At 37.4% G+C, this 12,693-nt stretch overlaps 2 protein-coding genes and 1 long non-coding RNA gene across 8 annotated transcripts in view; 1 reads left to right on the top strand and 2 right to left on the bottom strand.

The window, feature by feature from the left end:
• Positions 1-930: 930 nt before the first annotated feature.
• The window catches only part of LOC131768919 (uncharacterized), a 21,876-nt gene continuing 10,113 nt past the window's right edge, over positions 931-12,693 (top strand). Inside the window, exons 1-2 of the long non-coding RNA XR_009339018.2 lie at positions 931-1,040; positions 1,643-1,701. This is a non-coding gene — a long non-coding RNA (uncharacterized lncRNA). The remainder of the gene's footprint in view (positions 1,041-1,642; positions 1,702-12,693) is intronic.
• LOC131768917 (protein ANKUB1-like) lies at positions 1,038-4,389 on the bottom strand. Its single transcript, XM_059084619.2, has one exon. The coding sequence runs from the start codon at positions 4,214-4,216 to the stop codon at positions 2,021-2,023; it is 2,196 nt and encodes a 731-aa protein (XP_058940602.2). The 5' UTR covers positions 4,217-4,389; the 3' UTR covers positions 1,038-2,020.
• LOC131768918 (A-kinase anchor protein 1, mitochondrial) overlaps positions 6,152-12,693 on the bottom strand; it is a 23,455-nt gene continuing 16,913 nt past the window's right edge. For 3 of the 6 annotated variants that reach the window (XM_066162185.1, XM_066162186.1, XM_059084620.2), the window contains 3 exons: positions 10,749-10,816; positions 10,317-10,447; positions 6,152-9,560 (listed from right to left, as the gene is read on the bottom strand). In XM_066162185.1, coding sequence (XP_066018282.1) covers positions 9,501-9,560; positions 10,317-10,447; positions 10,749-10,816 — 259 coding nt within the window. In that variant the 3' untranslated portion in view covers positions 6,152-9,500. The remainder of the gene's footprint in view (positions 9,561-10,316; positions 10,448-10,748; positions 10,817-12,693) is intronic. The other 3 variants (XM_066162187.1, XM_066162188.1, XM_059084621.2) reach the window with 2 other exon arrangements.

The raw sequence follows: 12,693 nt of genomic DNA, 5'->3' as shown, positions 1-12,693 counted from the left end.
ATTCTCATAGTGGTTAGTGCCCCACCTTTTACTTTGATTGTTGTTGTAGATGGAGTGTCCAGTCACGTGCATAATGTTAAAAATGGATTCTGGGAAGGGGACGGGAGTGAGGCTCACCATAGTTGATTTCTATTTGGTACCGATTTGGAATGAATCAGCACCACTAAATGCTCTAAAGGTTAGCCTAATTGGGGGCGAGTTCTATTTCTGTTTGTTGTGTTGTGCTTTTGCAACTCTCTTGTCAATCAATTTAACTTATCGCGCTCAATTTAGCCTTTCTGCAATGTAAGGGATTAATATAGATGTTCTTAGCCTGTGAGCTTGTTCAACCTTTTGCGTGTCATTCCGAGGAGAGACATCGCATCGCACCTGAAGTGTTTCCGAGAAGTTTTTATCCTCTAACTATAACCACCCCTCTTTGATTCTAGCCCCACTCGTCTACAGTGGGTCGAGAGCGTGCAGTGTTCGCTACATTAGATCAGTATGCGTTTTTAGCCTGAGTGGATACCTTTTATTCATTACATATAAAGCTATTTGTTGATCATTTAGAACCGAGTTACCTCCAAGTTTTCCAAAAAAATAGTGACAAAAAGATATTAGTACGGACAGTATTGACTCAAATTGTTGGAAGAAAACCAGCAAAAAAAAATGTCTAACTTTAACTAGGGATACCCCTGCAAGAGCAAGTATTAGCGCCGCTCTTATCCATTATACAAATAGAAAAAGCCTATGTAGCTTCTAGATTTTCAAAGGCTACCATCATGAGAAATAAAGCCCTCTTGCTACGCAGGTTAATAAAAAATAGAAACATTCAGTACTGGGTTATAATTTCTAGTTAGAACACATCAAGGGAGGCAAAAGGGCAACAAAAAGAATAAAAGAACCTCACCCCTCCCACGAGTAAATTCTTCTTGATAAGCGGCCACGTGATGTTACATAACGCCAAGCACTGGATACGATAGTGAATGTAAACATGGCTGCTTCGGCGGGACAGGCAAATTTATTAAGAAGATTCGACGCAAATATTCCGCTGTAAATAGGTAAAGTGGTAATTTATTGTCCTTTATCTGCATATGACACTATTATGTAAGATAAAAATAGTTTTGTTCAAATTCTGAGGGCAAAAGACCCTTATTAAAACGAGTATGTGTTGAGTCGAACAATGACTGGAGGCATTTTGTAAATGCACTATATTTAAGCCTTCCTTGCGGCGTTTTAAGAAAATGAGGCTATTTTTAAGCACTCAAAGGAGACGATAAAAGAATCGTCATTTACTCTGTGAGACCGCTATTCTTGAGAGCTACACAAAGCAATCACCCATTTATCTGCAACAGTCACTCATTTGGAGACATTATTTGCTCCTTGGTAGGCCGTTACTAATTAACTCGTTTATAGATAGAAAGGCTTCGTAGCGCGCCAACACTCGCCAAGTTGTATTAAAAACCTTTCGAAACCTTTTAGGAATAAGTTTTAGAGATGTATGAAAAAAACAAAGTAGCTTTTAGCTCACTGCCCGCTTGAAAGGTAAACACTGTCTGATAGCAATTCAAATTCATGTAAATATCAGACAAATTGTTTTTCATTTATGGTGAATGTTTTGGCGAGAGATTGTTTGGTAATAACATTCATTTACTTTTCTCAGATACATATTCCTGGAACCTTCTTTCCTTGTATTTGTCGAAAATTTGTCAAATGGCTAAAGTAAGTATTTTTGTATAAGAACAGAATGATTTTAAAACACGTACACTCAACAAGCATATGGCAAAAATTTAAGTTTGCTGCCTGTCTTTTAGCAATGAATACAATCATTAATATTTTTTGTGTTGTCAATACACAATAAGCCAGGCATTTCAAATCTTCCCTTCAGCGTTTTCATTAAACGTAATTCTCAAATCCGCTAACTATGCTAAAATTTTTTTTAGTTATTTCTGTTTGTTTCCCACAAAATTTTGTTTATATATTTTCTTGTGAGTATAATCTGTTCGAAATGAAACTTTTTTTTTTTATCCCGGCCACGATGTTAAGAAACATGGCCCGCTCCGTTCTTTCCTTTGTACCCGTGAAGCTGTCTGTTAAAATTGTTATTGTTAAGCTCGATTGCCATGTGAACTTGCTGCAACCAGCGTTTCTTCCTAAAAGTCATTGCAACACCCATGCTTTCCTTCGCCGCTTCGTGCATATCTTGTCCGGTGACCTTGCTGTACATGCGAGTCAACTGCAGGCTCAAATCCTCGCTGGAGGTTGCTCGACGACGTTGGTTTGCGCTGTGAAGGCGTTTAGGCGTTGAATTAAGAGACCGAGTTCTACGGCGTTGCTTGATAAGCACGCCGTCGCTTTTAGAACTCTTCGCCGATTTTGTTGTCGAGGGGATGTCCTCTATTCTCGTATGATTTAAACTTGAATTACCACCAGGCAGTTTAATAGGCGGTATTCGATCAACTGATTTGTTTGTTTCTTCTTTTAGAGTATTTTCTGCCTCAATAGGCCGTTTTTGCGAGCTCACCGCAACCCCTTGCGTGACGAAAAAGTCATGGGCACTTCGGTTTCCCGATTCATCGATAACTTCAATATCAATATTTTTATCACTTTTGTTTACTCCGACCAGGCTTGTGTTTGTCGAAATCAGTGGCATGCTCTCACGCTGATCGTTTTTTGTTTCACTGCCGGTTTGTTTATCCTTGTGATGTTTCGACGACTGACAGAAACATAAGATTTCGTTGTCTTCTCTCTCTTTCCATCTGTACGCTTTACGTTGATTCGCTGTGCGTCTTTCTTGATTCGCATTCTTAATTTGCAACTTGTGTTTTATGGATGTTTCCAGTTTCGAAATATCGCTATGGCTACGCTGTTTCGAAACAGACGGTAGCAAGCAATCCACACAAGTCGCTCGGTCGCTGTTCGATTCTTCGCTCGATCCACTTGAACAGTTTCCTGAATCGGCTCTGTCGTCTTTTTCGCCGCTTTCACGAAGACTCAAAATTTCGCTACTTCCTGAGGAATTACCATTTTTGTCACTGAGTATTGATCTCAAACTTGTATTACTTTGTCCACCTGCCGTTGGCTTCACACTCTTGAGTGCCAAAGAGAGCTGTATCTTTGAGGTGCCACTTTGCATATTTTCCCCGAAGCCGTCAACTTGAACCTTTTGCCCAACCACGGCACTTCGGTACGTTCTATTTTCCATTGCCAACAGAAGGGGATTAGGGGAATGTTTATGAAAGACAATAGCCCTATCCCGAGCGCGTTCACACCATTTTCGCACGCGCCAGTATATTCCCAACGTCAAACCGCATGTACTTCGAGAGCGGAACTGCTCGGCAATAAGCAGCTTAAAACACTCAGTTTGCTTGTACCTTCGTGCCATATTACACGGTGTCAGACCGTGTGCGTCCTTGGCAAGGATGCAGGCGTAATTGTGATGGATAAATTTCTGTAGACAATTAAGGCTGCCGTGTTGTGCGGCCTCGTGAACTGGAGTCTTTAAATGATCAGGATGCACTTCCTTGTTGCACCACTCTCGCACTGGGTGCTCTCCGACAGGTTCATCGCATCTCGCCCCGCTCTTGATCAGTTGAGTGGCGAGTTGCGTGTAATTGAAATGAGCCGCGATGAACAGCGCTACCCGAAGCTGGTACTTAAATACCAATGGATCATCATGAATACTAACCATGTGTTTTATGGTCGGAGTTAACTGCCCTGACGTAGCAGATTTTAGGAACGCACCCCAGCCATTCCATGTCTCCAAACGAATCGTGTCACCGTAATCGACAGAATATTTCTTCAATGGATGGCAATCGTACATCTCTTTTCCCTCTGAAGAAACGAGGCGAAACACGCTGACGTGTAACCCTGTCTTCTCTGTAATCATTGTTTTAAAATGTCCCACTTTTGTCTCCCAAACGTCAAACCATTCTGTAAACTTAAGCGTTTCGTTGAAATGCGAACAGGTGACACTAAGATAAGTTTTGACATTTTCTAGCAGTTCACATCTCAGTGTTGCACCCGGTGGAATACTAATATCCGTGAAAACCCAATCGTCTTCTAAATTGGATCCCGCGTAATTAATCGCCATAAGCATGTCGTTCTCGCTATCTTCGCTTTGCACCGTATCTAAATCGAGTTTCTTTCGAAGAGTGCCTTTTATCTCGCTCACCGTTTGCCCAACTTCAACGTCTAGTAAATGTCTGATTCCGTCGAACAGCACAAAAATCCTCATCTTCTATACCTTCGCTTGTGACAGAGGATGATTGATAGGAAAACGCGATTCGCAATTGCTTGTAGCTAGGCCAACAAACATCTGTATACCCAAAATAGCGTTTTATCACTAAGAAGCGACGGTTCAAATGCTCTAGGACATTAATATTTCATGGCAGTTCAGCGAAGCTTGCCTTTGTGACGTGAAGAGGTTGATAAGCCGAATAAAGTGCAATTAACAGCTTAAATAATTAACACACACAACGAACCAATCGCGCCAGGTATTTAGACAATTTCATGGGTCTTTGTTACCTGAGCGAGAAATGCAAATTCAGTATAGAAAGAAAGGATGTCGAATCATTTTAACATAACATAATTTTCTTTACTCATTGTCTTAGGTGTTCAGCAGGTTGAACGAAACCGCTCTTCTCACTTTCGGTAAATTGTTTTTCAACGCCTCGTTTACTTCGTTATAGCATCCTCAAACTGTTTGCTTTCCTCCTCAAACTTTAAGGCACGGTATAGATCTTTATCGTACACTTTTTTCGGGTGTAAACTGGTAGTTTTGCTCACTTGTAAAAGAATAGCTTGTTTTTGACAGTCATTAATACAAGATTAGTTTCCGTTCACTTTATTAGCAACAAATCTTTGCGACAAAAGAGAGCTTCGCATTATTGACAACGATTGATCATCGTGTTTGCTCAGACAAAAGGCTTCTCTAAAGCGGTGTCATTAAACTCGATCGAATCACTGTCTATCAACGAATCTATGTTAATATTATTTGACTGTTAAGTTTGTTGGTTTGTGTAATGCTTTGATAACCACGAGGTATATCGTCTCTGCGTCCATAAGCGCGAATTTACGGCTAGGGAAATACCTCTTCTTTTTATTACCTCGGGGAAAAATAGATAATATTGACTCAGTAAAATTAAAAACATTGCGTACCTCACGCAACGATTTACAATGCAAATTTAGAAATATTTAGCCACGTGCTTACACCACGTATAAGGCGTCACTGATGCGCGACGACTCCCACTGGCTGATAAGTGATGCGCGGAAGTTAGCGGGTGTGAGAAAACAACTCGCCCGCCTGCTGGCTTTTCTATTCCCGTTTGATAGCTATAGTACTCTTAGCTTCGCTTCGAAGCAAATATTTTTTGGAAAAAGTTTCATTGCTTGTACTCCAGCATTTTTAATTATTATGGAAATGTTGAAATCGTTCCAAGGTATAAAAAAATAAATGCCAAATGAATGGTTCTACATAATCAACAAATCGTTCAACTTTCAGAACCCGAAATCCCTGACTGTGAACGCTAAAACTAAGAAAACTGATGAAGTAATAATTTACTTTGTCCTAGGTGAAAATTAAGTCGTCTTTTTAATTAAAATATAACTTCAAAACATTCAGGACTCCCGCGAGGCTCCAACAGAGACTGTAGGTAAAATGAGGAGGCCGCTAACACTGAAACACTTCTTAGGCGGCTCGGAATTTTCACCAACATCGCGCATGGTATAACCCACTAGGAGATGGAGCAAAATCGCCGATATACTATGGATTATTTAAAAAAAAAAAAAGAAAACCACAACAAAAAAGTTCAAACCGCACTTATTGCACACAGAATCCAGTCTTTTCGATGGGGAAGATGTGCGTGGGGAGGGGGAGGGGGAGGGGAATGGGCTGCTAGTCGTATACTTATAGGTTACCGATCTGAAAAATGATGGGAACCCTCGCTTTGATATTTATGGCAAAGATTTCTTTCATTTGAATCGCTTACTTGGAAACAAAATCACCCAAAAATCTGTTTGGTATATCGCATGAGTGAAATCGATGAAGGACAACCCTAACGCCTCTAAAACGATTTTCTGTCACCTAAAAGAGTATTTTGCGACATCTTCTGGTAAACAATCTCGTGGTAGTCAGAGAAGACTACTCCCCCTCCCTACCACCCTGAGATAAAACTTTCCATTTTTGGAAATGTCACAAGACATATAATACACTGTTCCATTTAGCAGCTTCCAGGGAGGCTAACTGGATTAGTAAAGACTGGTTTCCGACAAGTTCTCACTTCCAACCATTTATTTATTTTAGCTTCCCTGCAGTTTAACAACACATTACATTTTAAATTATCATTTATTTATAATTAAATTATTAATTTTAAATTAATATTCTTAAATAACAAGTTCTTTAAAATATTGTTTACGCTTCATTCTTAATACTTTCATTTATTCAGAGATTCACTAAAGTACTTACGTTTTAAAATTATGATCTGTCTCGACTAAGGCACTAAAAACATGAAGGAAAAATAAATGTCTCATAGCAAACAATAACAGAAAAATTGAAAAAGGATTCTCACTAATTTAAGCATAAATAAATAGCGGCAGCATTTTTTGTTTTTATTCCACCGTCCTCCATTCTTATAGAGTCTCGTGAATTTCTTCTATACTACAATGACCTTTTTGATTATTTTATTACGCCATCTTGCTAACAGATTGTATTGAAAAGGCTCTATTAAACACTAGATAAAACGAAATTTTGGAAATTTTAGGAGTCTTTGAAAGTTTCATTGCAATTCTTCAGAATGAACTAGAATCCACTAGAGTAAATGATGGTTGTCGAAAGCACACAACTACCATTAAAGGTGCACAACAGAATCGACCAACAGAAAGAAAAGTGTTACCAGAACGTAAACGAGCACATGACAGGTCGACGAGGGTGCCCAAGAGCCAACGAGAGTGCGCAAGCCGGGGAGTTGACGAAAGTAATCACAATTCGAAAATGATGCACAAGAGCAAATGAAGGTACTCAAGAGTCAAATACACTGTGATTACAAGAGAGTTGAAAAAAGTACACAAGTCCAAATTATTGAACAGGAGTCAAAGACAGCGATGCACACGAGTCAAAATAACACTCGAGAAAATAATGCACGAGTACACAAGAAGTAACGAGTGTCAACAAAATTATGTTTGTGAGTAGATAAATACAAATGATGGCAAGAGAGTGCTCAAGCGAAAATCATAGAGAACGAATTTACAATAATTTGGTGATCGACTCGCTGACTATCGTACCGTAGAAAAAGTGGTGTGACGATATACAAACTGAAGTGGAAAAAAAAAATAAACAAACAAACAAATTAAAAACAAATCGTATTGAAAAATAAAAAGAGCGAGACAAATTCTTTTTAGAATCCCGTTTCTGTGCATGTCTTCAGTCGCTGCTAGGTAGTAATCTTTCCAAAATCTTTACTTATCGGAGGGCAACTTTGAGTGACAGCTATAACCGTGGCAAACGCAAGTTATTCTAAAGATTAACAATTTTGCAAGGTAAACTCTTAATAATCAGGCAACCTTTGGAAAAACATCTAGAAATAGAAAAAAGAAAGAGAATTATTTATCGCATACAACTCAGTCTGTTGAAAGCTCATTTTACATGATATTTCCTCAAAGCTTGATTTCTTAAATCCTCCTAAAGTGGTGAGCCTTTAATGCTAGTGACTACACCAGCTCTCCTTCAATGAAAAGAGTATCACGCTTATGTGACAAATTTAAAAGCATTGTTTTTCACTTACTTGAAGTTTTTCGAACATTTTTTATCTTACACGATAATTTGGTAATGAAGTTGATTTAATTTAATTGTGTTTACCAGAGTGTACACCCACCTAAAGGGTGCGGCTTTTAAGCTTTGTAAAATGTTATTCCATTTTGATTTTAAAAAAAATTGGCTCTTGAATTGCTTTTAAATCCTTGGTGATTGAAAAAGTGACTTAGTTTAATTGTGTTTACCAGAGTGTACACCCACCTAAAGGGTGCGGCGTCTGAGCTTTGTTAAATTTTATTCCATTTTGATTTTCAAAAAATGGCTCTTAAATTGCTTTTTAAATCCTCGGTGATTAAAAAAAACGTGTTAATTTGAACTAAAAAAAATTTCTCAGACTTTTGTTTAACAAAAAAAATGATGACTCCACGGTTACTGAAAACTCAGTAGATATGCGAGTAGCTTTTAAATTGATTTCAAGGTTCCACGTTACAGGTGGACTGACTTGATTCCTTCTGACTGTGCTACTGTAATATTCACCTTCACAGCAAAAAGTTTCCAAAAAAATTCTTATTCGATAATAACGTTCGATATTCTTTATTAAAAAGGTCGTGTAAGGGAAAGTCTCTATTTCTGACAGTTCTGCTTTGGATGACCTGGTTTTCAAGGTCATTCATTACTCGAATTAGGAGCCTTTTCAGTGCAGCTTTTGAGATCACTGTTGGATTGGAAACCAGCAATAAAACTTACAAGGGCTGTTAAAAATGCAACATGACTGAATTATGATTGGCGGAAATTGGCCGCGAAGCTATGACGTTCAAAGATATCACAAATATTAGATCTCTAGTCCTAATAAATGGAAAAGCAAACAATTAAAAAAATGTTCCTAAATTTTGATAAAGCTTTAAAGATTTTCATGTGGTAATTACAGAAATCTTAACATTTTCAATGAACCACAACCTTGACTGTTCGCAGTTTGGTCGTTTGTAATTAAAATTTTTAAGTCGAGCAGACTTCCCATCTGTTAATAGAAGCAGTACTTGGACTGGCCTAAATAAAACATTACCCATTTATTTTAATATATTAATATAACTATAGCTTACGTGTAATTCTATTAATACCGTAAATATAATTTACTTTGGCTAAAATATCACTGCCATTTTTCTCTAATAAAATACTCTACTGATTATATCGTGCGTGTAGATATTTTTATCAAGGCGTTAATAATAAGTGAATTTCATAAAATAAATCGTAGATAATTCAATTTTAAAATGGAAAATCGAGAGAACGAATGACATTGTGAGGCAAAATACATATTTTAGGCGTGTGGCCATCTCTGGAAATCTCCAAAAATAACCTACCGTTTGTACAGGTAGCCTTTCGGTACGAAAGAACTCATAAAGCAACGACTTTGTCAAGTAGTAAAAACTCCTTCATTTTGAAGGTAAATAAGGCATATTAACAATATTATACACCTCTACACTGTACAATAAATTTACGCCATCTACCGAAGATATTTTCAGGCGATATCGAAGTAGTTTCTTTCGTAACTCAATTTTTTCCATGAGCTTCTTAACTCCGTTCCCAATTTTCCATTCATTTATTTCATATTCTCCCATTCATACCATATCAAAATTCCAAATATTCCAACCAAATAAAACTGCTGGTTCCCCACGGTATTCATCGGAGACAATTACTGATTATGCCCAACAAGCAGTTAACAGCTCCAACCGATGGATAAGGTAATGTCGCGTAGCTCATTGTGCCCTGTTCCTCAAGTTTCCGCCCACCGAGCTAAGCCCCGGCTTACCAGCTCTCGGTTTATCAGGATTGTCTGAAAAGTTAAACAAAATTCATTCAGATAACTTTATCAGTGAATGCATTACTCAAGTGAAACATTTAATGATTGACCAGCTTGCCATAAGTCAGTCGTTAGTAACTTGGGTCTGTCTGTCTGTCGATCTGTCTGTCTTTCTGTTTGTCTGTCTATTTGTCTGTCTTTCTGTCTATGTATCTGCCTGTCTTTCTTTCTGTCTGTCTTTCGACGCTCGGTCGGTTTGTTGGTCAGTCGGTATGTCGATAAGTCTGACAATCTGATCAGAATTTGAGTCGTGTTGATTTGAGATTGATATGGTAAATAAACCATTCGCTATTGGAGAAGGGTGGATTGTGCTAAAGAATTTTACCCATAACCCCTTCCTTCATTTTTAAAGTGACTGTCATTGTAGAAAAGCAGTTGTGTTGAAAAAACTGAGACGTTAGAAAATAACAACAACAAAAACAGACCAACAAACAAAAACTTCCAGTATTTAAAGAATGAAAACAAACGCATATGCCAGAGATACAATATGAAGCATGGGGTTCAGGTTCTAGTTTTAAACGTTATCTTTAGACTTCGACAAGTGAAAAACGTCTAATTTATCCTCGAAATTTTAATTTATTGTCTGGTAAAAAAAGTTTTCCGAATAAATTATGTCGTCAGCCAAAGGAAGTTATCTTGATTTGACAACAATTTCTCCCAACTAAATTGCAAGGAAATAAGAATTGGCTCCGAGGGAGAGTAACTCATCAGATCACACTAAGTGTGTACCTGCTGTCCTTGCACAAGGTACAGTTCCAAGCATGGCAAACCGCTTCTGTGACCAACAACGCGGGCAGTTAACACTGCATTCATTGTTAAATCCTCCAAAACCGCACCGGCCACGCTTGAAAACGTGTCTCCTGAAAATGGTTATAAGTTAGTTAGTACATGATAACCTGTACAGTAAGGGAAGAAAAGGGTAAAAGAGAAAAAAAATTCATTCTCTTACTCCCAAGTTCTTAATAGCAATTCTTCTAGCTTTTTGTCAAAGATTTTTAGATTGAAGGTCTTGGAATTAGGTGTTAGATCACTCAGTTTTCCCTAGCCAATAATTTTCTTTCATCTGATCACCATTCCGTTTGAAATGGTATTGGATTTTTAGGGATAGTGCTGGAATTATGTTCCACTGACTTCAACTGACTACGCATGAATACCACCAACCTTGAAGTGGGATCACGTTAGCAAGGTAACATTCGATAGCTTGAAAAGGCAGCGTCAGAAAATCAGCCCTGAAAATTAAAACAACAACATTAACAAGTGGAAATTTTCCCATATTCTCAAATCTGTTTGTAAAGAATTTACTTACATAGAACGTGATTTAAAGAAGCTGTCCAAATTTTTTTTGTGGGGTTGGTGGGTAGTAGCTCGGCGCGGTTTAACACGAAAGATACAAAATAACGATCATATTATTAACAGAGCTAATAAAGATAATAATAATGATAGTAATAATAATAATGATAAGAAAGAAAGGCGAAAAGGAACCAAAGATAATTTCATCAAAACCTTCCACAAAGATAGCAGAAAGACAAAAACTTTACCAAAAGTCAAACTGATGAATGAATTCCATACATCTTTTTAAAGAGTTTAAATATCCAATGTCACACCCTCTTAAAGAGTTTAAATATTCAATGTAAGTAATCCATCAACCATGATGATACTATCATGAGAGATGTGCGCACACCTACCAATAAAATATTAATTTTATAAAAAGTAAATAAAATAAAAGTAAAACTTTCAAAGGATACTGATTTTCAATGTTAAACCTAGGTTGAAGGCTGACAGACAGAACAAACGAGTCAATAGATACTAGATGACAGATTAAAGAAAACGCATTAAGAAAGGTTTACCATATCACCCATGAAAAAAACTGGACCCTAGAAAGGCGGGATTGTCAATAGAACATCTCTTCCCTTCCTCCCCCCTCACTCAGCATCCTAATCAATGGTTTAAACCCGTGACGTCATGCATACGTCAGAAATTGAAGTGGAAGTGTGAAGGATCTTCAATAGAGAAACGTCTCTTTATTTTTAGTCCTAAGTAAGTAGACAAATATACACATCCTTCTTAAACAATGCTTGTTGTATTCGTTGAGATTGAACTTGAGCTCATGCCGGGGCGACAATTCTTCCGCGTCAGCTATTATCAAATGAAAAAATTGACAGTTTTATCTCGCACTGGTCAACTATCTCAAAAAAATTACCTACGAATCTAAATTCCGGTGTGAAGCCTTTTTTTAGCCCAAAACATAATACTGCAAATTAAAGCGGAAAAAAGGCGGCAGTTTCGGGAAGGAAAAAGCAAAACAAAAAAAAAACAAAAAAACCCGCCCCCACCTTACCTTCAATTCTCGAATTTTAATTAATAGCAAGTACGTGTTTTAGCAAGCCTACGTCAAGATGTAAGGCTCTCAAACACGAAAAGTTTCGTTCCCTCTCTGACTTCCGAGTTGTTCTCTACTATGACGCCATGACACTTTCTTGACTATGATTTATGCTGCAGCTAAGTGATTTGAAATTCAAAATGTTTCTAGTATTGAATTTTTCACGTTGATACTGGAAGTATCCCTCCCATCACAAACTTAGCATATTCTGTACAATTATATATCAATATGTATTTTATTATTTTTTCTCGCTCTTTTCGATTTTTATTGTTTAATTTTGTTTTCAGAGTAATTATGCTTTATACCTATAAAAAAGACTTACAAATTACGTTTTAGCTCCGCTCAATTTTTCTCCTCGCCAGTGATTCGCTTCTTTTCTACATTTAAACTGTGATTATAATATTTAGTAGAGGAAGCCCATCATGTAAAAGTCCTGCGGCTTCTCATGGGCTTGCACGCCACTTTTCGTCTTTCTTTTTTAACTTGATAATTAAATTTATGGCACAAGAAACAAAACATAGGAATTAGAATTATTGGAAAGTCTTGAGTTTCATCCATGAAATTCTCCTAGGTTTTAAAATGAGCTATTTCATTGCAAGGCGAAAATGTAATTTAAAAAAGTAAAAAACAAACGTTTTCAACACCAGGTCTTTATAAGGGAAAAATTTTTAACACTTATGCTATTTTCTGTCTTCTTACTGGTGAACCAAAGGTTTAAGACTATGA

Source organism: Pocillopora verrucosa, chromosome 2, assembly GCF_036669915.1.
Source record: "Pocillopora verrucosa isolate sample1 chromosome 2, ASM3666991v2, whole genome shotgun sequence".
Classification (NCBI taxonomy): domain Eukaryota; kingdom Metazoa; phylum Cnidaria; class Anthozoa; order Scleractinia; family Pocilloporidae; genus Pocillopora; species Pocillopora verrucosa.
Note: the sequence above shows the minus strand (reverse complement) of the source record. Positions and strands in the feature narration are given on the sequence as shown.